At 43.5% G+C, this 22,743-nt stretch overlaps 1 protein-coding gene across 8 annotated transcripts in view; it reads left to right on the top strand.

The window, feature by feature from the left end:
• psd3l (pleckstrin and Sec7 domain containing 3, like) overlaps positions 1-22,743 on the top strand; it is a 435,109-nt gene that overhangs the window by 122,569 nt on the left and 289,797 nt on the right. For all 8 annotated transcript variants that reach the window (XM_072583934.1, XM_072583936.1, XM_072583937.1 and 5 more), the window contains one exon: positions 1,260-1,371. In XM_072583934.1, coding sequence (XP_072440035.1) covers positions 1,260-1,371 — 112 coding nt within the window. The remainder of the gene's footprint in view (positions 1-1,259; positions 1,372-22,743) is intronic.

Raw genomic sequence — 22,743 nt, 5'->3', positions numbered from 1 at the left:
GCTCCTAATTCCTATGTTAGTATGTTTTTATTAACTTAAAAGATTCTCCCTTGTAATGCATTGGTTGCCATGTGATAATTCCAACAGTAGAAGCCTCTTTATTGTAATTGTATTGGCTTTTAAATTGTGAAGGTTTCTCCATTAGACTGATGCAATAACGACACTTGCTATAAGTTAACCATTCACAAAAACAATATCGTTTATGTGAAATAACTCTGCGCCACATGTGTGTGACACAAAATCAGATCCAGATGGTGTTGTGGCTCTAAGTTGGAATGTGGTTTTGTTTCAAAGCAGCATGGGTTTGATGAAGATTACTTCCCATTTTAGAATTGGTCCTTCGAGTATCCGGCGATCCTTTCAGTTGTTTAGCCAACTTTTCTCCCCTCACTTCCTCAAAGCATGACTTTTGTTGGGGTGCTAATGCAAACCACCCTCTGGTATTTCCTCTAAGTGATCTTTGCACGTAGGAAAAGTGGACCATCCGTGCCAAGCTCAATCTTGTTCTCGCTTGGCTAATTTCCTCCTTTCCCTAACGACAGCTGCAGCATTCATTCCAACAGAGAGCAGACAAGGTATTGTATTTGGGGTTTTTCTGCTCTGTTAAACTCAACTCCTCTTTAATGTGCGCAGCCACTGGTTGATTGGGAAAACAAAACAAAACTTTACATCTACTAAAAATCTTGTTTGTTTTTCTAGTGGATGGCATATGTGACAATGTCCAACTCTGTGTATATCAGATTTTTCAAACAAGTTGCATTAAACATGCATTGCAAGAGAAGATTTTTTTTCATACTTAAAAAGAATTAGCATTGACTGTTGAACAAGATGCCTAAAGAGCTTTCAGTACTCACTCTTAATTTGGCATGAAGCACTAGGATTTTGAAATTATTTCCTTTGCTAATGTAATAGATTATCTTCTTTGGTAAATATGGGAACTAGTTTTCCTTTTCGGAGGTGCATTTGGGATGTAGGGGCTTTAGCATAATAAGTGGTGAGAGTCATACAAATTGAGAGAAAAATATGTTTCATACTCCTTTTGGAATTGCAGCCTGACAGTATTTAATAATCTGAAGCAATGATTCAAAGATGTGCAGCAATTAAAACAAAACTTTGAGTGCATGTCTGTGCTTGCAGTTTTAGCGAGTTGGTTAAAGTAGGAAGATTATCACTTCCTATGCTCTGTGTGATGGTGATAATTGAGATTTTGATAATTGTGTTGGAATCGTCAGTAATAATGTTGCTCCCTTCTCTCCCAGACTGAGACCTTTGTTTGGATCAACCGGGCATCTCCACATGCACAGAGTGTCGCCAAGGCTAAATATCAGTTCCTATTTGGCACGCCTGCAGAAGACAACTCTTTGGACAGGGGTAAGATTCAAACAAATGGTTGTTACAGTTATAGAAGGAAGCCATTCAGCCCATTGACTCCATGTGGGTTTTCCATAGATAACAATGCATTCATTTCCATTTCTCCACTTTACTGCTATTGCACTGAAGCGTTAGATCCATAAACCATGAGATTTAGAAGCACATGTAAGCTATTCAATGAGATCATGCCTGAACTAATAGTGTTTAACTGCACTTTTCCTCCTTTTCCCTATAACCCTTGATTAAAACTCTGACTACCTCAACCTTGATTATACTTAATGACCCAGCCTCAACAGTCTTTTGTGGTAAAGAATTCCACAGATTCACTACCCTCTTGGAGAAGAAATTCCTCCTCATTTCTGTCTTAAACAGGCCACTCCTTATTCTGAAATGATCCAGGACTCTTCCACCAGGGGCAACAACCTTTTTGCATCTACCTGACAAATCCACTCAGGATTTTATGTTTCACTAAGTTCTCCTCTTGTTATTCTAAATCCTAGTGAGTACAGGCCCAACCTACTCAACCTTCCCCCATAAGACAGTCCGTTCATACTCGAGATCAGCTTCGTGGACCTTCTCTGGACTGCCTTCAATACCAGTACATCTTCCCTTAGTTCTCAGTATTTCAGCTGTGGTTTGATGAATGTCTTGTATAGTTTTGCAAAACCTCCCTACTTTTATATTCTGTTCCCTTTGAAGTAAAGGACAACATTTCATTTCCCCTAAAGTCCTATCCAGTTTCCTTTTGAAATCATCATCATCACCCTCTAGGGTAGTGAAGTGAGTTCACTGACTGTGTATAAAAGTTCTCCCTTATATCTTCCTGCACCTCTTGCCCAATGCAAATAGTGAAGAACTTATTTGGTCATTCAGCACAAATATGTATTCTGTTAGATAATCTGGGAGGAAACCATATGCAACTCATGACCATTGTTGTTGTTGAACCAAAAGAAAGTGTTATTTTATTTTCAGAGTAGAGATATTATTGGTAATGTTGTTATCTATTGCCCATCCTTCGTGACCCTTGAGCTTCCTGACTGCAGTCTGTCTGATTTCAGTGCTTTAGGACCCATTCCTATACCTTTTCCCCAATGTCCTGCAAATCTTGTTCGATAATTATTCAGTTTGCTTTTCAGAGGCACGATTGAATCAGCCTCCAGTGCACTCTCAGGCAGTGCATTCCAGATCTTGACTGCTCATTGTGCAACAAACAAATTCTTCCTCGTGTTATCTCTGGTTGTTAGAAATTTAAGTCCAGCATTTTGACTCAGTGGTGATGAAGGAAAAATGCTATACAGGTGGTTTGCAAAGTTGGGGAACAGCATTCCCAAGCACTTTGAAAGCATCACTAATGTAAGCCCATCTTCTGTACAACTATCAGGCATAGAATGTGTTGATTTCCACTGAAAGTTGTAGAGTACTTTTAAGCTTGAAAATTGCAAACTGGCTGAGAAATACTGTACTCTGAACTGTCTGATTTAAGCTGAAGTATGTGTTTGAACCACCTTTATCTCAGTTTAATGGTTTACTCAGCAATTCAGTCTAAACAGAGACAGAACTCCGCACAAAACATAAGCTATTTGTTTCGAGTGTGTCGACTTATACAATGCCATTGTGGTCTTCACAAGATAGTTCACAAGGAATAATAAACAATGAGATTAACCAGGATTTGGGAAGTGATACAGGGAGTGACTATAGAAAGTGAGATTTTCTGTTTGTGTGATTCTGAACCTAAAAGGAATGATTTTCTACCTTCCACAGTTTTCAAGTCAGTTATTACCTTAATGTTAACATTGAAAAGATTCATTTTTAGTTATTAAGGTTTTTGGTGGATATAACCTGTTTAGGGGGATGCTGCTTTATTTAGTGGAATGGAACTGCAGAATGGTTACAATACAGAAGGAGGCCATTTGATCAGTCATGTCTGTGCTGACTCTCTGCAAGGGCAGCTCAGCTGGTCCCACTTTTTCCCGATGCCACATAAATCTTATTAAATAATTATTCAGTTTGCTTTTCAGAGACATGACTGATTCTGCCACTAACACTCTCTCAGGCAGTGCATTCCAGACTCTGCCACCCATTGGGTAAAAGAAATCTTCCTGATGTCGCCTCTGGTTGTTTTGACAGTTACTTTAAGTTGGTACCCTCTTGTTCTCAACTGTTCTGTCAGTTTTTTTTTGTTAGCATTTCCCAAGATGCTGGCATCGTTGTCAAGGTCATTATTTATTGCCCACCCGTAATTATGCTGGAGAAAGACAGTGGAAACAGTTTTTCCCTGTGTGTTCGATCCGGACTCCTCACGGTTTTGAACATAGCTATCAAATCTCCACTCAGCGTTCTCTTCTCTGAGGAGAATATTCCCAGAATGGCCAGGCTGTCTGCGTTACTGAAGTCTGTCATCCCAGGGACAACTCCTCGTAAATCTTTTCTGACCTCTCTCTGATGTCTTCCTAAAGTGTGGTGCCCAGAATTGGACACAGTGCCCCTGTTGCTTCAGTATTTTTTTCTAAGACTATAGTAATCCAGGAGTGATGCAATGGTAGTGTCCCTGCCCCAAGACCAGGAGCTCTGGGTTCAGTTGCCATCTGCTCCAGAGGTGTGTAACCTTGAACAGGTTGATTAGAAAAATAGGAATGTTTTGTCACTTCAATTAGAAATTAATTCTGACTGTTACTTTCCCAAATAAGCACCTTTGACCGACATGCTCTCGTTCTCCTTTAGAAAGAATGTACCCCATTACAGCATTTCTATTGTTGACTGATTTTGTTTTTGACAATTGAGCAGAATTGTTAAAGACTGCTTAACGTAATTAAAATTGAACAGGTTAAATTGAAAGCAAATTACTGAGTATATCAGAAAGCTGAAATTAAAATGGAAAGTGCTGGAGAAACTCAGCAGCATCAGAGTTTTTAACTTTTCCCGTCTGATATGACTCTCCTTCAGAACTGGACTTCACTCTCTTTCTCTCTCCACAGTTGCTTTCAGAGCTACTGAGTTTCTCCAGCATAGAGTCATAGAGATGAACAGCATGGGTTCAGCAAAGATTTACAAGGATGTTGCCAGGATTGGATGATTTGAGCTATAGGGAGAGGCTGAGCAGGCTGGTCTGTTTTCCTGGAGCATCGGAGATGTGACCTTGTAGAGGTTTATAAAATCACGAGGATCATGGATAGGATTAATAAACAAGGTATTTTCCCTGGGGTGGGGTAATCTAGACCTAGAGAGCATAGGTTTAGGGTGAGAGGGAAAAGGTATAACAGGGACCTCAGGGGCAACCTTTTCACACAGAGGGTGGTCTGTGTATGGAATGAATTGCCGGAGGAAGTGGTGGAGGCTGGTTGAATTGCAACATTTAAGAGGTATCTGGATGGGTATATGAATAGGAATGGTTTAGAGGGATATGGGCCAAGTGCTGAAAAATGGGACTAGATTGGGTTAGGATATCTGGTTGGCATGGACGAATTGGACTGAGGGGTCTGTTTCCACTTTATTCTGGATTAGTGTTGCTGGAAGAGCACAGCAGTTCAGGCAGCATCTGAGGATCAGTAAAATCGACGTTTCGGACAAGAGCCGTTTCCACTTTATGTTCATTTTAAACCAAAGTCTGAAATAGAAGCAATTAATTGTGAAAATACTCAGGCAGTGTTGGTGGGGAGAGGAACTGAGTTAACATTTCCAGTTGATGATTTATCAGTCTTTATTTTGATGTGGAGGGGTACCTGATGTCTCTCCTATGGGGAACCAAAGGTGCCTGTTGTGCTGTTCCCTCTGGTTACTGATGGCTGGGATCCAGGTTGAGCTGAAACTGCCTGCCAGAATGCTCAAGCATGTTTACTGTGTGAACCCGAAGATGAACAGATGGAAACGGCCGGTTGCATTAGGCAAGGTGCACAGCAGTCGCTCCCGTCAAATTAACACCATATAGAGTTTGTGTGTGATGTCTCCAAGGTGGTGAGCTAATTAACTGTATGAAGTATAGATCTTTTTATATAGATGTCTCGTGCAGCTGATGTGAATGATGTATGCAGTCACATGTCAGTGATGTCAGTGCGTGTCTCAGTGGGTCATGCTCATTTGTGAGCTTAACTTCCACTCCTAACAATTTGAGGTCAAAAATCACTTCCGTGTGGTACTGAGGGAGTGTTGCACAGTCTGAAGTGCCGTCTTTCAGATGAGAAATTAAACCCGATGCTGTGACTGCTCTTTCAGAGGGATGGAAATAATCTAGAAACATATAATATAAGGCCCTTCAGGTCTGCACCACCATTCGATATGATTATAGTATCCCATTCCCGTGTGCCCTCCATACTGCTTTGTTCCTTTAGTTGCAAGTGCCACGTCCAGCTCCTTCTTGAATATATCTATTGAAATGGCCCTAACAGCTTCCTGCAGGAGAGAATTTCACAGGTTCACAACTCTCTGAGTAAAGAAATTCATCCTCATCTCAGTCCTGAATGGCTTACCCCCTATTATTCGACTGTGACCCGCCCCTATTTCTGGACTTCGCCAACATCAGGAACATTGCTCTCAAATCTAGCCTGTCCAGTCCCATCAGTATTTTATATGTTTCTATCAGATTCCCCCTCCATTCTTCTAAATTTGAAAAAGAATCGGGGAGTTCTACCATTCTCTTGGCCAATATTTATTCCTGAATCAACATTTACAACAAGATTATTTGACTATTAATTTAATGCTGTTTGGTGAGAGCTTGCTGTGCCCAGGTCAGTTGAAACTCATCCAAAAATAGTGCCGACATGCGCAAACTACTTAGTTGGTTGAAAATAGCTTTTGGGTAGTCTTGAGGTCAGTAAAGGTGCTAGGTGAAGCAGCCTTTCTCATCACAAGAATGCATACTCCCACGATGCTGATGTCTTTCAGGACCAGCCCTGAAACGTTATCGGGTGTGTTGTGTGTGGGAGGCAGCGATGGGGAAGGCATTCGAAGCTGAGCCAAGGAGACTGTGGAGTGCTTGTGACATGTATTTGGCCCAGTTTATTTAGCCATGGGCCCACAACAAGTTCGATTTTGGAAAGAGCAGCCCTCTTAAAATTGAATACATTGGAAGTGATCCTTTTTGAGGAATGCTTGAGTATTAAACTCAAGCGTTGCCATGGAAGCACAGCTCACTGATTACTGCTTTTCAAGTTCTTTCCTCCAGAGCGATTGAGGAAAAACATTATTTTTGAAAAACTGCTGAGAATTTACTTGCTCGTGGGAGAGGCCGTGAGTAAGTCACCCTGTGGCAATTTAAAGCAGAGGGAGGAAGGGGCTGATGTGGGATCCCTGGTTGCTCCTGGTGGGATGTCCATTAGAACTTTCAAGAGCTAATTAGCCCCCATCATCTCAGACCCCACTGCGGTTCAGTGGCTGCTCAGGAATTTAATGGGGGCCACAGATTTCCTGCACTTTTTGAGGGGAGTTGTCTCATTACCAGGCACTCACTGCTTGATTGAGGAATCAAGAAGGGGTGAAATGTTGAAAGCCATGCCTCTACAATTGCCTCTGACATCCCTCTTGCCACCCCCTCACCATACAATATAAATTCTGGCCTAACTCATCAACAGGTGGGGGTTCCTTGCTATTCTTGGGTCTCTCTGAGGTGCATTACCAGCAGCTGCCATCTCTCCTGATGAGCACTGTTGAGCAACAAGTGGTCACATAAATGCCTAAAGGATCTCAGCCCATAAAGACTGGCATGGATGTATTTAGCCAAGTGCCTGTTTCCATGCTGTACATTCTGTTCTGTATAAATACTCTGCTCTAAATTTGCAGTCAGTTTTCATCTATTAATTGGTTTGGAGATGCCGGTGTTGGACTGGGATGTACATTGTTAAAAATCACACAACACCAGGTGAAAGTCCAACAGGTCTATTTGGAAGCACTAGCTTTCGGAGCACCGCTCCTTCATCAGGTGGTTGTCAATTCCTTCATCAATGAAATGTGTGTAAAGTAATTCAATCATATAATTAAAATGGCCTTTGAATTCTCTATGCTTGAGAAAGGATTTTGGGGCCAGACTATGCTGTTTTCAGATCAGCCAGAAATGAATAGTACATTTGATGCTTCCCATTATCAAGTGACTTGCCAGAAAGTGGATTTGTGTGGGAAAAGCAGGATTGTGTGTGTGTGTGTGTGTGTGTGTGTGTGTGTGTGGTTCCAGTCAATGAAGTTGCTGTTGTCTTTGGCAAACATGACAACCAATTAGTGCACAGCAAGATCCTGCGAACAAGAATGAGATAATTATCTATTTTGGTTACATTTGTTAAGGAATTAATGTCAGCTGCTTGAATAAGGTACACCATCCTTGTTACTTCCATGGAGGTCTGACCCATCGTATAGTCAGTATACTCAGGAATAAAGGGAGAAAGCTAATAGGCAATGGAAAAAAAAACAATTTCTCAATGCTTCAAAGGGGAAGGGGGTGGGGTTTTGTCACTGGCCAAACATCAAAAGACCCAGGCAAATGCTCTCAGGACATAGATTTGAATCCTGCCGTGGCAGATGGTGAAATTTTAATTCACTTAATAAACCTGAAATTTAAAAAAAATGATCTAATGGTAACTGTGACTGCGAAATTGTAAAGCCACCTGTTTCCACCACGTTCTTTCGGGAAGGACAATCTGCCATCCTTACCTGATCTGGCCGACAGGTGATTCCAGACCCACAGCAATGTGCTTGACTCTTAGCTGCCCTCTGAAGTTGCCCAGCAAGTCTCACAGTTCATGAGCAATGAGGGATGAATGACCAAGGTAGTGAAGAAGGCATTTGGTCTGCTTTCCTTTATTGGTCAGAGCATTGAGCAGAGGAGTTGGGAGGTCATGTTGTAGCTGTACAGGACATTGGGGTTTGGCCATTTTTGGAATATTGTGTACAATTCTGGTCTCCCTCTTATAGGAAGGATGTTATGAAACTTGAAAGGGTTCAGAAAAGATTTGCAAGGATGTTGCTAGGATTGGAGGATTTGAGCTATCGGGAGAGGCTGAATTGGCTGGGGCTGTTTTCCTTGGAGTGTTAGAGGCTGAAGGGCGACCTTCTAGAGGTTTATCAAATCATGAGGGCCATGGATAGGGTAAATGGACAAGGTCTTTTCCCTGAAGTGGGGAAGTCCAGAACTAGAGGGCATAGGTTTAGGGTGAGAGGAGAAAGATATAAAAGGGACCTAAGGGGCAACTTTTTCATGCAGAGGGTGGTGCATGTTTGAAATGAGCTGCCAGAGGAAGTGGTGGAGGTTGGTATAATTACAATATTTAAAAGGCATCTGGATGGGTATATGAATAGGAAGGGTTTAGAGGGATATGGCACAAGATTGATTTAAGGTATTTGGTCGGCATAGACAAGTTGGATCGAAGGGTCTGTTTCGTGCTGTACATTTCTATGACTGAATGACCGGCCTTGCTGCTGATGCCCACAACCCATGAAAGAATAAAGCACAATGAAAAGCACCTGTCCTAAAATGGGCTAAAGCTCTGTCTGAAGTCTGTAGGTGACAGATGTGGTCTGCTTCTCTCCCTCATGCTGGGCAGTGAGATGCTGCCCAGAGTATTTTCATGTCTCTGGATACTGATGAATCTCTGAGTAATGCCAAGTTTTCCAGCATCAGAGATGGTATAAAAGACAGAATTTAAGCTTGTCAAAAGTTACAGATTGTTTTTCTGGTTGGCTGTCCTTGTGAACTTTGGCTGTGACCATGAGAAGTTCACATTCTAGAATGGACCTGTCAGGTTATCGTGGACAGTTTGTGCTTCTGGCATTTATCCAAAGGAATTTTAGATAAGTGCTTTATGTCCTACTTAAACTGCCACTGTAAGACAGGCAGTTGGAGACTCCATTGTATTGGTTTGAAAATTAACAGGACATGAGGGAGAGAGACACTTGGAGGAAAGGTACTTTACTTCATGGAGGGACCTGTCTTCTCAAAAAACTCGAACCAATTCAAGACGCTGACTCATGTTTGCGTACATTTGAATGGTCCCTTTTTTTTGCCCATTTTGATACCTGGTCTACGTGGGTTTTTTTAATCTGAGCCAAAACTTTACCACCATAGTTTGCCATTTTTGTTTGCCTATGACCACACCCACTCAGCTTTGAAACAGGGGACACCTGTTAATTCAGCAAACGTCAAGGGTCAAACCCACGTGCAGTTTGACATAATTAGTTCAGTTTTTAGATTGGACGGTGTACTCGCCCACTAAGATCTGCATTTTGATCAATAGATTTCAAACAAGTCTGGATGCCTAAATGAATTGCATAGTGGCTGAGTAGAACCCTTGTTTTGGTTGCACCTATACTTGTCATAATAGCACACACCATTATAACACTGCAGGCAATGAATCTTAAAAACAATCCATTATTTTGTCCCCTAGAGGCAGTGATCTTTCTGACCCGCGCTGACTATTTCTCGTAAAGAACTGGCATTGGTAGAAAATGTAAACTATGGATGGTGTATCGATCAGATGGCCAGTTTAACATTTGGCTGTGGTTGAGTGGTTATCTAAGTTCAGAACCTGCCCATATGTAATGCTGGCATCTGTCTCTGTAACTGTAAGGAAATTCAAAAATACACAATACAGTAGCGCCTCGACATATGAACGACCCAGTTCACGAACAAATTGGTTTACGAACAGGATTGTACGTAAAATTTTGCTTCAATGTACGTACAAAATTCGAGGTACGAACGAAGGTACGAACACAAAAAGCCCATGAGTGACCACATGGTTTCATTGTTCTGCTTTCCTATGCACTTGTTGAACACAAAAGTTCTCAGGCCCCGCGTGATCTCATTCAGTTCGTCTTTGGCGCGGGCGCTGTGAACAGCCGTTTAAGCATTCTTACGCTATCCGAACAATGGGAAAAATTGATTCAGTTCGCGAATTGAACCGTGATTTGATGCCATGAGGGCACCTTCCTTTGCTTTGGACTGTAAAACACAAGTCCTCAGCCAGCCACTAAGCATGTTAATAATGAATGTCCTCATGGTTTCACCATGTACTGGACATCATGCCACTGTTGTTTTAATGGTTTCAGTATGATACGAAACAGAATCTCAAGATAGATCCCAGGCACGTGTCAGGAATTTGACCAGTTTTTTTTTTATTGGGAAAACGAATTCATCAAATCATTGCAGCATGCAAAAAGGCCATTTGGTCCATCATTTCTATGTGAGTTCTTTAGTGAAACCTACCACAATAGATCTATTTTGTCCCTCTCTTGCCCATAATGTTGCACCTTTTCAAATGGATTTCCAATTCCATGTTGAAAGATACAATTGAATCTGCTTCCTATGCCACTTAAGGCACCACAACAACTCATGTGGTGAAAGATAGCTCTCCTCATCTTGAATGTGAAGACAAATGGAAACGGTGTGGTCAGCTTTGAAGGGAAACACCAAACTGCTCCAGCTGTGAACAGCTTATGGCTCATGAGAAGGGAGGTTATTTGGCAAAGGTACAAACAATCCTACTGCGACTCCAAGAGCAGGTCAGAAGTGGGAATTTTTGCAGTGGGTAAATCACCCCCTGACCCCTCAAAGCCTGTCCACTCTTTATAACGCACACAAAAGAACTGTAATAGAATACCATTCATTTGCTTGGATGAGTGCAGCAACACTCAGGTAGCTCAACACCATCCAAAGCAAAGTAACCCACTTATTGATACCTCATCTGCCACCAGGGGTGGCATGGTGGCTCAGTGGTTAGCACTGAGCACTGCTGCCTCACAGCGCCAGGGACCCAGGTTCAATTCCTGCATCAGGCGACTGTGTGGAATTTGCACATTCTCCCCGTGTTTGCGTGGGTTTCCTTTGGGTGCTGTGGTTTTCTCCCACAATCCAAAGATGTGCAGGTCAGATGAATCAGCCATGCTAAATTGCCAATAGTGTTAGGTGCATTAGTTTGGGTGGGTTACTCTTTGGAAGGTCGGTGTGGACTTGTTGGCCCTAAGGGCCTGTTTCCATACTTTAGGGAATCTAATCTAATTAAACCACATTGCAGGTGAGTCAATGGCCCAGCAATGGCTAGACTATTAATCCAGAACCTCAGCTAATGTTCAGGGGACCTGGGTTCAATCTTGATGGTGGAAATTGAATTCAATAAAAAATCCGGAGTTAAGTATCTAACAATGACATTGAAACCATTGTCAATTGCCAGAAAAATCCATCTGGTTTACTAATGTCCTTTTGGGAAGACAACTGCCATCCTTACTTGGTCTTGATTGCCTGTTACTCCAGACCCACAGCAATGGGGTTGACTCTTAACTGCCCTCTGGGCAATTAGGGATGGGTAATAAATGCTGGCCTGGCCAGTACTACCCACATCCTGGGAGTGTGTTAAAAAATAAACACTCAGTCTCTCTTGCATTGATGCACAATGGCAGCAGTGGGCACTATCTACAAGATAAAGTGTATCTACAAGATACTCTGTATCAACTCATCAAGAATCCTTAGGCAGCATCTTCCAAATCCAATATTTGGGCATTTAATGCCTGGGAGCGCCACCCTCTGCAAGTGCCTCTCCAAGCCACTCACCATCCTGAGTGGAACCAAATTGCTAATCTTTCACCCAAAATCCTAGGCTTCCCTTCCCAACAGCACCATGGGTGGACCTACTGCAGTAGTTCAAGAAAGCATCTCACCACATCCTTCTTAAAGCCAATGTGAAATGAGTAACAAACGCTGACCCAGCCAGCAACATCTACATTCTTGCAGAAAAAAACCCAATGAGGGTGTAGTCAGTGAACAGATTGAAGTTGCTAAAGAATTAATTGAACGTATTGCTGAGAGTAGAGATCCATATTGTAATCCCAAGAAAGGGTTTAGAGATGAGAATTAGGACTTTAATTGCGGCTACCTTTGTCTGGTATGGGAAGCAGCAAAGCCATGGTGGGAGGTTGATTTTCTCTGAGATATTTCTAGTTCAATAATACACTGGTAGCAGCACAGAAAGGCTTTTTGTAAGTTAGTGTCTGCAGCGGCAATAGACCGTTTCTATTTTAATCAGCATTTGCATGATTTTCAGTCACCACTGAGGTAGCCTTGTTTCAAGTAACTGGAGTTGACATTAAGCACATGATGGATGGATAATATGCAGGAGGAAGTGCATCAGTTATTTTAGTTCAAGATCTGAAAGGATTGAGGAGGAAGAAAAGTTGGGTAATTTCTCTTCAATGTGCAATTTCCATTCTGTCTTGGAGAAAGGAGAACTGAAGTTGGATTGGTAGCTAGCTAGCTGTTTGGAAAATATCATTTCTGCAGAGCTCTGTGATTTTAGGACAGCTTACCCCAAAACTCTTGCAGTGACGTTTGTTTTCGTTCACCTCATCGAGGCCTGTGACTTGGAATCATTCTGGCAGCTAGCCCTCAACAACCTGACCCAGGAGAAAGAGGGCCTGTGTGTTGTTGCAATTGTGGTGAACACTTTGCAAGGTGCACAATTGTCTCTTTGTGCATCTGAGCCAATGTTAATAATGACTGATTTCTTTTTTTAGCTGGTAAGCAAAATAATGCTTTTGTCATTGCTTGGGAGAACCGAACATGTTCAGATAAAGCTGGTAGTTCATTTTATACTCTGGCTATCATTAGAGCATGTTGGTTGACTGGTGTTAAATTGCAATGAAAAACTCTTCGAGTAAATATCCCATTGTTGTTTCACATGATAAATGGAATGCAGAATTGTATATGCAAATAGGAAAATACCCAATAGTCCTGCACTGGCCTCTTTTCCAAGTGGGGTTCCAATTCACCAATTCAATCTGCTTCCTTTGCCCTATCAGACATCCAAGATGTGGAGGTGCCAGTGTTGGACTGAGGTGGACAAAGTAAAAAGGTAAAAACAATGACTGCAGATGCTGAAAATCAAATACTGGATTAGTGGTGCTGGAAGAGCACAGCAGTTCAGGCAGCATCCAACGAGCAGCGAAATCAACGTTTCGGGCAAAAGCCCTTCATCAGGAATAAAGGCAGTGAGCCTGAAGCATGGAGAGATAAGCTAGAGGAGGGTGGGGGTGGGGAGAGAGTAGCATAGAGTACAATGGGTGAGTGGGGGAGGAGATGAAGGTGATAGGTCAAGGAGGAGAGGGTGGAGTGGATAGGTGGAAAAGAAGATAGGCAGGTCGGACAAGTCAAGGAGGCAGTAACTGAGCTGGAAGTTTGAAACTAGGATGAGGTGGGGGAAGGGGAAATGAGGAAGCTGTTGAAGTCCACATTGATGCCCTGGGGTTGAAGTGTTCCGAGGCGGAAGATGAGGCGTTCTTCCTCCAGGCGTCTGGTGGTGAGGGAGCGGCGGTGAAGGAGGCCCAGGACCTCCATGTCCTTGGCAGAGTGGGAGGGGGAGTTGAAATGTTGGGCCACGGGGCGGTTTGGTTGATTGGTACGGGTGTCTCGGAGATGTTCCCTAAAGCGCTCTGCTAGGAGGCGCCCAGTCTCCCCAATGTAGAGGAGACCGCATCGGGAGCAACGGATACAATAAATGATATTGGTGGATGTGCAGGTGAAACTTTGATGGATGTGGAAGGCTCCTTTAGGGCCTTGGATAGAGGTGAGGGAGGAGGTGTGGGCACAGGTTTTACAGTTCCTGCGGTGGCAGGGGAAAGTGCCAGAATGGGAGGGTGGGTCGTAGTGGGGTGTGGACCTGACCAGGTAGTCACGGAGGGAACGGTCTTTGCGGAAGGGGGAAAGGGGTGGGGAGGGAAATATATCCCTGGTGGTGGGGCCTTTTTGGAGGTGGCGGAAATGTCGGTGGATGATTTGGTTGATGCGAAGGTTTGTAGGGTGGAAGGTGAGCACCAGGGGCGTTCTGTCCTTGTTACGGTTGGAGGGGTGGGGTCTGAGGGCGGAGGTGCGGGATGTGGACGAGATGCGTTGGAGGGCATCTTTAACCATGTGGGAAGGGAAATTGCGGTCTCTAAAGAAGGAGGCCATCTGGTGTGTCCTATGGTGGAACTGGTCCTCCTGGGAGCAGATACGGCGGAGGCGGAGTAATTGGGAATACGGGATGGCATTTTTGCAAGAGATAGGGTGGGAAGAGGTGTAATCCAGGTAGCTATGGGAGTCAGTGGGTTTGTAAAAAATGTCAGTGTCAAGTCGGTCGTCACTAATGGAGATGGAGAGGTCCAGGAAGGGGAGCGAGGTGTCAGAGATAGTCCAGGTAAATTTAAGGTCAGGGTGGAATGTGTTGGTGAAGTTGATGAATTGCTCAACCTCCTCGCGGGAGCACGAGGTGGCGCCAATGCAGTCATCAATGTAGCGGAGGAAGAGGTGGGGAGTGGTGCCGGTGTAATTACGGAAGATCAACTGTTCTACATAGCCAACAAAGAGACAGGCATAGCTGGGGCCCATACGTGTGCCCATGGCTACGCCTTTGGTCTGGAGGAAGTGGGAGGATTCAAAGGATAAATTGTTAAGGGTGAGGACCAGTTCGGCCAAACGAATGAGTGTGTCAGTGGAAGGGTACTGTTGGGGACGTCTGGAGAGGAAAAAACGGAGGGCTTGGAGGCCCTGCTCATGGCGAATGGAGGTGTAGAGGGATTGGATATCCATGGTGAAGATAAGGCGTTGGGGGCCAGGGAAACGGAAGTCTTGGAGGAGGTGGAGGGCGTGGGTGGTGTCTCGAACGTATGTGGGGAGTTCCTGGACGAGGGGGGATAGGACAGTGTCAAGGTAGGTAGAGATGAGTTCAGTGGGGCAGGAGCATGCTGAGACAATGGGTCGGCCAGGGTGGTCAGGCTTGTGGATCTTGGGAAGGAGGTAGAACCGGGCAGTGCGGGGTTACCGGACTATGAGGTTGGAAGCTGTGGGTGGGAGATCTCCTGAGGTGATGAGGTTCTGTATGGTCTGGGAGATGATGGTTTGGTGATGGGGGGTGGGGTCATGGTCGAGGGAGCAGTAGGAAGAGGTGTCCTCGAGTTGGCGTTTAGCTTCAGCGGTGTAGAGGTCAGTGCGCCAGACTACCACTGTGCCCCCTTTATCCGCTGGCTTGATGGTGAGGTTGGGATTGGAGCAGAGGGATTGGTGGGCTGCGCGTTGTGAGGGTGAGAGGTTGGAGTGGGGGAGGGGGGACGACAGGTTGAGGCGGTTAATGTCCCGGCGGCAGTTGGAAATGAAGAGGTCGAGGGCAGGTAATAGGCCAGCGCGGGGCAAAGTCAGCAGTCACATAGTCCAACAGATTTATTTGAAATCACAAGGGGGGAGGCAATGGCCCAGTGGCATTACCTCTGGACTATTAATCCAGAGACCGAGATAGAGTTCTGGGTACCTGTGTTCGAATCCAATCATGGCAGATGGTGGAGTTTGAATTCAATGTTTTATAAATCTGGAATTAAGAGTCTAATGATGACCACGAAACCATTGCTGATTGTTGGAGAAACCTATCTGGTTCACTAATGCTTTTAGGGAAAGGGACTACCATCCTTAACCTGGCATGGCCTACATGTGACTCCTGACCCACAGGAATATGATTGACTCTTAACTGCCCTCTGGGCAATTAGGACCAGGCAATAAATGCTGCCTGAGCCAGCATCCCATGAATGAATAAAAGCTTTCAGAGCGATGATCCTTAAAGGGAGCAGGGTTCCAAAGGCTTATGATTTCAAATAAACCTGTTGGACTATAACCTGGTGTTGTATGACTTCTGATTTTAAGACAGTGAATTTCAATCTGCAGTAACCCACTTGATAAAAGAAATGTCTCCTTGTCTTCTCTCTGGGTCTTTTTTGGGATAAACCTTGTAAATGATGTTTATTTACATCTCCATAGAGTCATCGAGATGTACAGCACAGAAACTCATCCATTCCGACCAGTTATCCTAACCTAATCTAGTTTGCCAGCACTTGGCCCATATCCTTCTAAACCGTCCTATTCATATACCCATTCAGATGCCTTTTAAATGCTGCAATTGTACCAGCCTCCACCATTTCCTCTGGTAGCTCATTCCATATGTGCACCATCCTTTGTGTGAAAAAATTGCCCCTTAGGTCCCTTTTATATCTTTCCCCTCTCACCCTAAACCTCTGTCCTCTAGTTCTGGACTCCCCCACCTCAGGGATAAGACCTTGTCTATTTATCTTATCCATGCTTCTCATGAGTTTATAAATGTCTATAAGGTCACCCCTCAGTCTCCAACACTCCAGGAAAAGTCCCAGCCTATTCAGCATCTCCCCATAGCTCAAATCTTCCAATCCTGGCAACATTCTTGTAAATCTTATTTGACCCCTCTCAAGTTTCACAACATCCTTTCGATAGGAAGGAAACCAGAATTGCAAGCAATATTCCAAAAGTGGACTAACCAACGTCCTGTACAACTGCAACGTGACCTCACAATACCGAAACGCAGTGCTCTGACCAATAAAGGAAAGCATACCAAACGCCGCCTTCACTATCCTATCTACCTGCGACTCTGATGGAATTATAAGCCATGGCTAATTGATGCACTGCAGGACTCTTCCTTAGCTCTGTTTTTACCAAAGTTGCATCTGACTCACATCAGTGTTTCAGTATCTGAGTGATGAACTGAACCATATAGTAGATTTATAGGTTAAGTCCCAGTTGGACTTTACTTGAGATAATGTTGTCTTCACAAGCCCTAGTCTAGGAGCAAGGGAAACCATTCAGGTATCTTGTTCTCCTATTGTCTCTCTTGACTGGTTGTTGGAAGTACTAGATATGACTGTGGAAAGGGTCAGGTGAGGCTGTGCCCATTGCTTCCTGTTGGTTAGCCTGTCAACACTCCAAAGAGTTGCCTTTTTGCATGTTGAGGTGTTTCAGTTCGCTCAAATTGAACTAGTTAGCTTTGGAAGAGGAGGGAGAGGGTAAGACTGTAAGACATCAGAGTGGAAGTAAGGCCATTCGGCCCATCGAATCCACTCTGCCATTTAATCAAGGCTGATGGGCATTTCAACTCCACTTACCCGCACTCTCCCTGTAGCCTTTCATTCCTTGCGAGATCAAGAATATATCAATATCTGCCTTGAAGACACTTAGTGTCCCGGCTTCCTCTGCACTCCGTGGCAATGAATTGCACAGGCCCACCACTCTCTGGCTGAAGAAATGTCCCCTCGTTTCTGTTCTAAATTGACATCCTCCACAGGCCCACGGGTCCTAGTCTCCCTGCCTAATGGAAACAACTTCCCAGCATCCACCCTTTCTAAGCCATGCATTATCTTGTAAGTTTCTATTAGGTCTCCCCTCGACTCTAATGAATACAATCTCAGGATCCTCAGCCATTCATCGTATGTTAGGCCTACCATTCCAGGGATCATCCGTGTGAATCTCCACTGGAAACGCCCCAGTGCCAGTATGTTCTTCCTGAGGTGTGGGGCCCAAAACTGGACACAGTATTCTGAATGGGGGCCTAACCTGTGCTTTCTGAATTTTCTTACTGTTTTAAAAAATAGTCCTTGCCTGTATTCTTTTTTCCAAAGTGCAAGACATGGCATTTACTCACATTGAATTTCATCAGCCATTTCCTGGACCACTCCAGGTAGACGTTGTATTGTGGAATGGCATGCCTCCCATGCCAATAATGGCAGTGCCACTTAGAGTCATAGAGATGTACAGCATGGAAACAGACCCTTCGGTCCAACCCATCCATGCCGACTAGATATCCCAACCCAATCTAGTCCCATCTGCCAGCACCCGGCCCATATCCCTCCAAACCCTTCCTATTCATATACCCATCCAAATGTCTCTTAAAATGTTGCAATTGTACCAGCCTCCACTACATCCTCTGGCAGCTCATTCCATACACATACCACCCTCTGCATGAAAAGGTTGTACCTTAGGTCTCTTTTATATCTTTCCCCTCTCACCCTAAACCTATGCCCTCTGGTTCTGGACTCCCCGACCACAGGGAAAAGACTTTGTCTAAGACTTTGTCTATTTATCCTATCCATGCCCCTCATAATTTTGTAAACCTGTATAAGGTGACCCCTCAGCCTCCGACACTCCAGGGAAAACAGTCCCAGCCTGTTCAGCCTCTCCCTATAGCTCAAATCCTCCAACCTTGGCAACATCCTTGTTAATCTTTTCTGAACCCTTTCAAGTTTCACAACATCTTTCCGATAGGAAGGAGACTGGAATTGCACGCAATATTCCAACAGTGGCCTGTACAGCCGCAACATGGCCTGCCAACTCCTGTACTCAATACTCTGACCAATAAAGGAAAGCATACTAAATGCCGCCTTCACTATCCTATATACCTGTGACTCCACTTTCAAGGAGCTATGGACCTGCACTCCAAGGTCTCTTTGTTCAGCAACACTTATTGTGGCATTTCCTATGCAGCCACTTTTGAGGGCTGTACAGTTCTGTGACGAATTGTACCAATGAGAGTTGAAGGATTGAAAATGGATGAAGGAAAGTGCAAAACTGTGCTTTCACTCATCCTTCCCATTGATTTCTAGAAACATGCAGTACAGAAGGAAGCCACTCAGCCCATCATTATTTGTGCTAGCTCTTTGAAGTTCCATCAGTCTCTCAAAATAACTGCACTCTGTCATCCCAGGTACCATTCTGGTTACATCTTCTGGAAAACCTTGACTGAAATAGTTGACTTTTCACTTGGGCTCTGTTACATTGACTGTACTTTAGATGAGCAAGAATTGAATACGAAACTCTTGGCCTCATTGGTGTGCTTTTGGAAGGTAGATGAGTACTCTTTACTGTGGAAAAAGAGAGTCAAAGACAAATACTTTTCAGGATTAGTATTTATGCTTTAGGGTAGGAAGGGAATAAGCTTTGCCCCTATTACTTATTAAAGCAGTTTCACACTTCAAAGAAGTTCAGTTACCATTTGATTGAAAGCTTCGAAGTATGACAATAATGAAGATCAGTGCTTGGCCTTATAGTGGCATCGGCTTTGTAGTTAGATGGTGAGACTGAGAGCTGTAATTAACCCTTTCTGTGCTGCACAACATTCTGAGATGCATGCAGGGCAGAGGCCGGCTTAAAGAGTAACTGAGTTGGTGTGCGCGTAGAGGAAACAGTGGGAAATCTTGCCAGATCCTCCAAGACCGTTGATGCCATAATAATATGGTGTTATCCTTCGTATGTTTTTCATATGGCTAGGGAATTTAGAATCCAGGATCCCAACCTCAGAATAAGGAGAGATTGGTTTCGGACAGAAGTGTGGAACGTCTTCACTCCTGGATTGTGAATACTTGGAATTCTCTGCGCCAGAAGACTGTAGACATACAGTTGTTACACATGGTTAAGTTAGACTGAATCGATGTTTGGGTATTAAGGGAATGAAAGGATATGAGGGTTAGTTTGAGAACTTGGAATTGAAGCTGAAGATCAGTTGAATGGTGGATTGGGTATGAAAGTTCAAGTGGCCAACTGCAAATCACACGTCATTGGGTGATTTTCTGCTCTTGAGTTTGCAGTTGGGTGAAGAGGGAGGAAGGTTTGGAGGGAGGATCCATGTTAAAAAATGTTAGTTTTGCAAAGGTTGACATCAATAATAGGGAAACTCGGATTGACATTTGGGAGTTGTGTGACTCAGTGTGAGCAGCATTGGGAGGGGAAAGTCTCAAGGAGGTTCAAATCTTAGAATCATTTGGGAAGAAGTTGGAGAAAGAGATTCCTTTCTACGTGGCTGAGACCTATAAGGCTCACCCTACTTAAATTGGAAGATGCAGTCGAGCTTGCTTCCAGCCTTTGAGTCAGAGGAAGGTTACTCATCTCCCTCCTTGCTGGAGTGATTGTTTTGTGCATCGTAATGTGACAGGACTTGGGAATTGACCTTTGAGGCTATTATATGTTCATGCACGTCCTGCTTTCTGACAGCCCAGGTTGCTAAAACTCTGTTTTAGAAGAATGTGCGATTTTCAGTCGTGTACTGCAAGGTTAATAAATTATTGTTACAAATCAAAAGCATGCAAGTTATATATGGATGTGGTCATTGGCTGTCTGTAGTTCATCAAGTCATGACTTGTGCAATAGTTTCTGTTCCAGATTTTCTATGCCATCTCTGTATTCTTTTGCAATCCAAAAACTTGCATTTCACGAACATTCACCTCCTTTTCGCATCCTATACTTCTTACTGCACTGTACTTTATGTGGTAGAGGTCCTCAGCCTGGAATTCCCTCCCACACTTTTTCATTTCTTTACTTCATTTGGCTTCCTCCTTTTCTTTCAGTTCATACATGGGATGGGGGACATGCTAGCTGGGTCAGCATTTATTGCCCAAAGAGCAGTTAAAGTGGATCACATTGCTGTGGGTCTGAAGTCCGCATGCAGACCAACCCAGCTGAGGATGACACTTTTGGTGATTAATTAACCAGATGGGTTTATCCAGCAATCAACAATGGTCACCACTAGACTCATGGTAGAAGTTGAACACAGTTCTCCAGAACATTACCTGGGTTATTTGGATTAATGGTCTACTGATAATATCACTTGGGTATCACCTGCCCTTTAAAACCTGCCTGTTTGAACAAACATTTTTCACTCATATTTACGGTCTCCTTTAGTTTTTGGCTGATTACACTCCTGTGAATGGTGCTGTATGATACACAGGCCATCGTTCTTAACTTCTTTATCATCCATAATGACTGCAGACCTAGTAAATGTTAATTATCGCCCAACACATTCTCAGTAATGATACCATGATCCATTTATTCTACATTTGTGAACAGCGATTTGATCAATGGCAGGAAGCACATTACCTGTCAGCATCTGGTACGACAGCTGGTGTTGCCCATAAAGGGGAAGTTTAGTTGAATGCACTCAAACTCATTCAGCATCATAGGATGTGTACGCTCTCAAAATAACAGATATCCTGAAATGTTGGTGTGGTAGCCCTGAAATTTGAGCTTCAAATAACTTCAACTTCTGTTTTCTGATGTTATGTGAATTTGAATGAAGTGACTGCCTCGTAATCATTTCTCAGTTTGCAGACTGTACTCTGTGTAATATCTTCACATTTGTTTGGCTGCTCTTTCCGTGTGTGTGACCGCATCTTAATATAAGAAAGAGCTTGGGTGTTGTATTATCTAATGTGCACGTAATTGATGGGAAAAGGCATTCACTTGTCTTTTAATATTGTATTTCTGCCCTGTATCAGATTTTATATGTGCATGGAGCAAATTTCATTATCTAATTGAGCAGAACAGAGAATTGAGGAACCATTTCAGAACCTGTAGGCTATTTTGTAAGAGAGCAGCAGGACTACGGTGAACGGAAGTGATTGAAGAGCAGGGACAATTAATGGCTGCTTTATGTTCTTTGGTTGTTGAAGGTCAATCATTATAGGGGTTGACTTGAGGAGAATTCATTAATTTTTCAAAATATTGCCAAACTCTCTCAATGCTTTTTTATAAATTACCATGTGAGAGGTAGAGGATAAAATTGATCCTATTCTTGGCTCTAGAACCCCAACTAAAACCGCAAAAGGGATGTGACTTGCTAGCAGGCTGCCCATTTTATTTGCTGTTTTTGTGATCATATTCTCTGCAACTGGCTGTTAAACACTTTCCTACAGAGCAGTACCTGCACTCCACTAATAATTTCTTGGCCGTAAAACATTTGAAGCATTCGGGATATGCTCTGGGTGCTGCCCAAATACAACGTGTTTCCTTTTAAATGAGGTTTTCCCACTTAAAAGGGGAACACACAGCTTCATGTTCAAATGTTACTTTCTGTGGGCTTTAAAAACAAAAGAGAGAGTGACTTCATAAAACATCTTTGGATTGTTTGCCAACATTTTTTATGATTGTAGACACTGTTCTTGCATTGGACACAGAAACAGTTCATTCCCATAAGTGAACCTGAATATTGTAGCAATCATAATGTGCCATGTGTGTGAGATAAGCTGGAATAGGATGCATGGAGTAAACAATGAACTCTTTCATTGTTACCAGATAACAGGTAACACTTCACTACATTTCACATCATCTTAGGACGCTCTGAATATCGGTCATGGCTGAGCCAATTGATACTGACTGAAGAACTCAACACAATTGTTCACAGAAACATTGAACTGTGCAGGACAGAAGGAGGCTATCCAAACCGTGCTTCCACCCGCGTCTTTCCTCTGTTGTCTTTGAATGTTTTTTTTCCCTTTTAATTATCCAATTCCCCTCTGGAAAATTTCTCTTGGATCTGGTACTTCCCACACAGTCTTTGTGCTAGGCAAATCCAAGAAAATGTGAAGTACAGACTCAGGAACCCAACCTTACCCCTCACATTCATTGACCTGACCAAGACATTTCACTCAGTAAATCATGAGCCTTAGGGGAAATGTGCACAAAATTTTGAACATCCAAGAAACTTCTTTACAATCCTACAACTGATGTTTACGTGACTATAACTGTGTGAATGGAAGATCTGAAACAGGTTTAAAATCTGGATGTTGTCAAGCAGTGATGTATGATCGATACCA

Source organism: Chiloscyllium punctatum, chromosome 14, assembly GCF_047496795.1.
Source record: "Chiloscyllium punctatum isolate Juve2018m chromosome 14, sChiPun1.3, whole genome shotgun sequence".
In the NCBI taxonomy this organism is placed as follows: domain Eukaryota; kingdom Metazoa; phylum Chordata; class Chondrichthyes; order Orectolobiformes; family Hemiscylliidae; genus Chiloscyllium; species Chiloscyllium punctatum.
The sequence above is the reverse complement of the archived record's forward strand: the minus strand, read 5'-3'. Positions and strand labels throughout refer to the sequence as shown.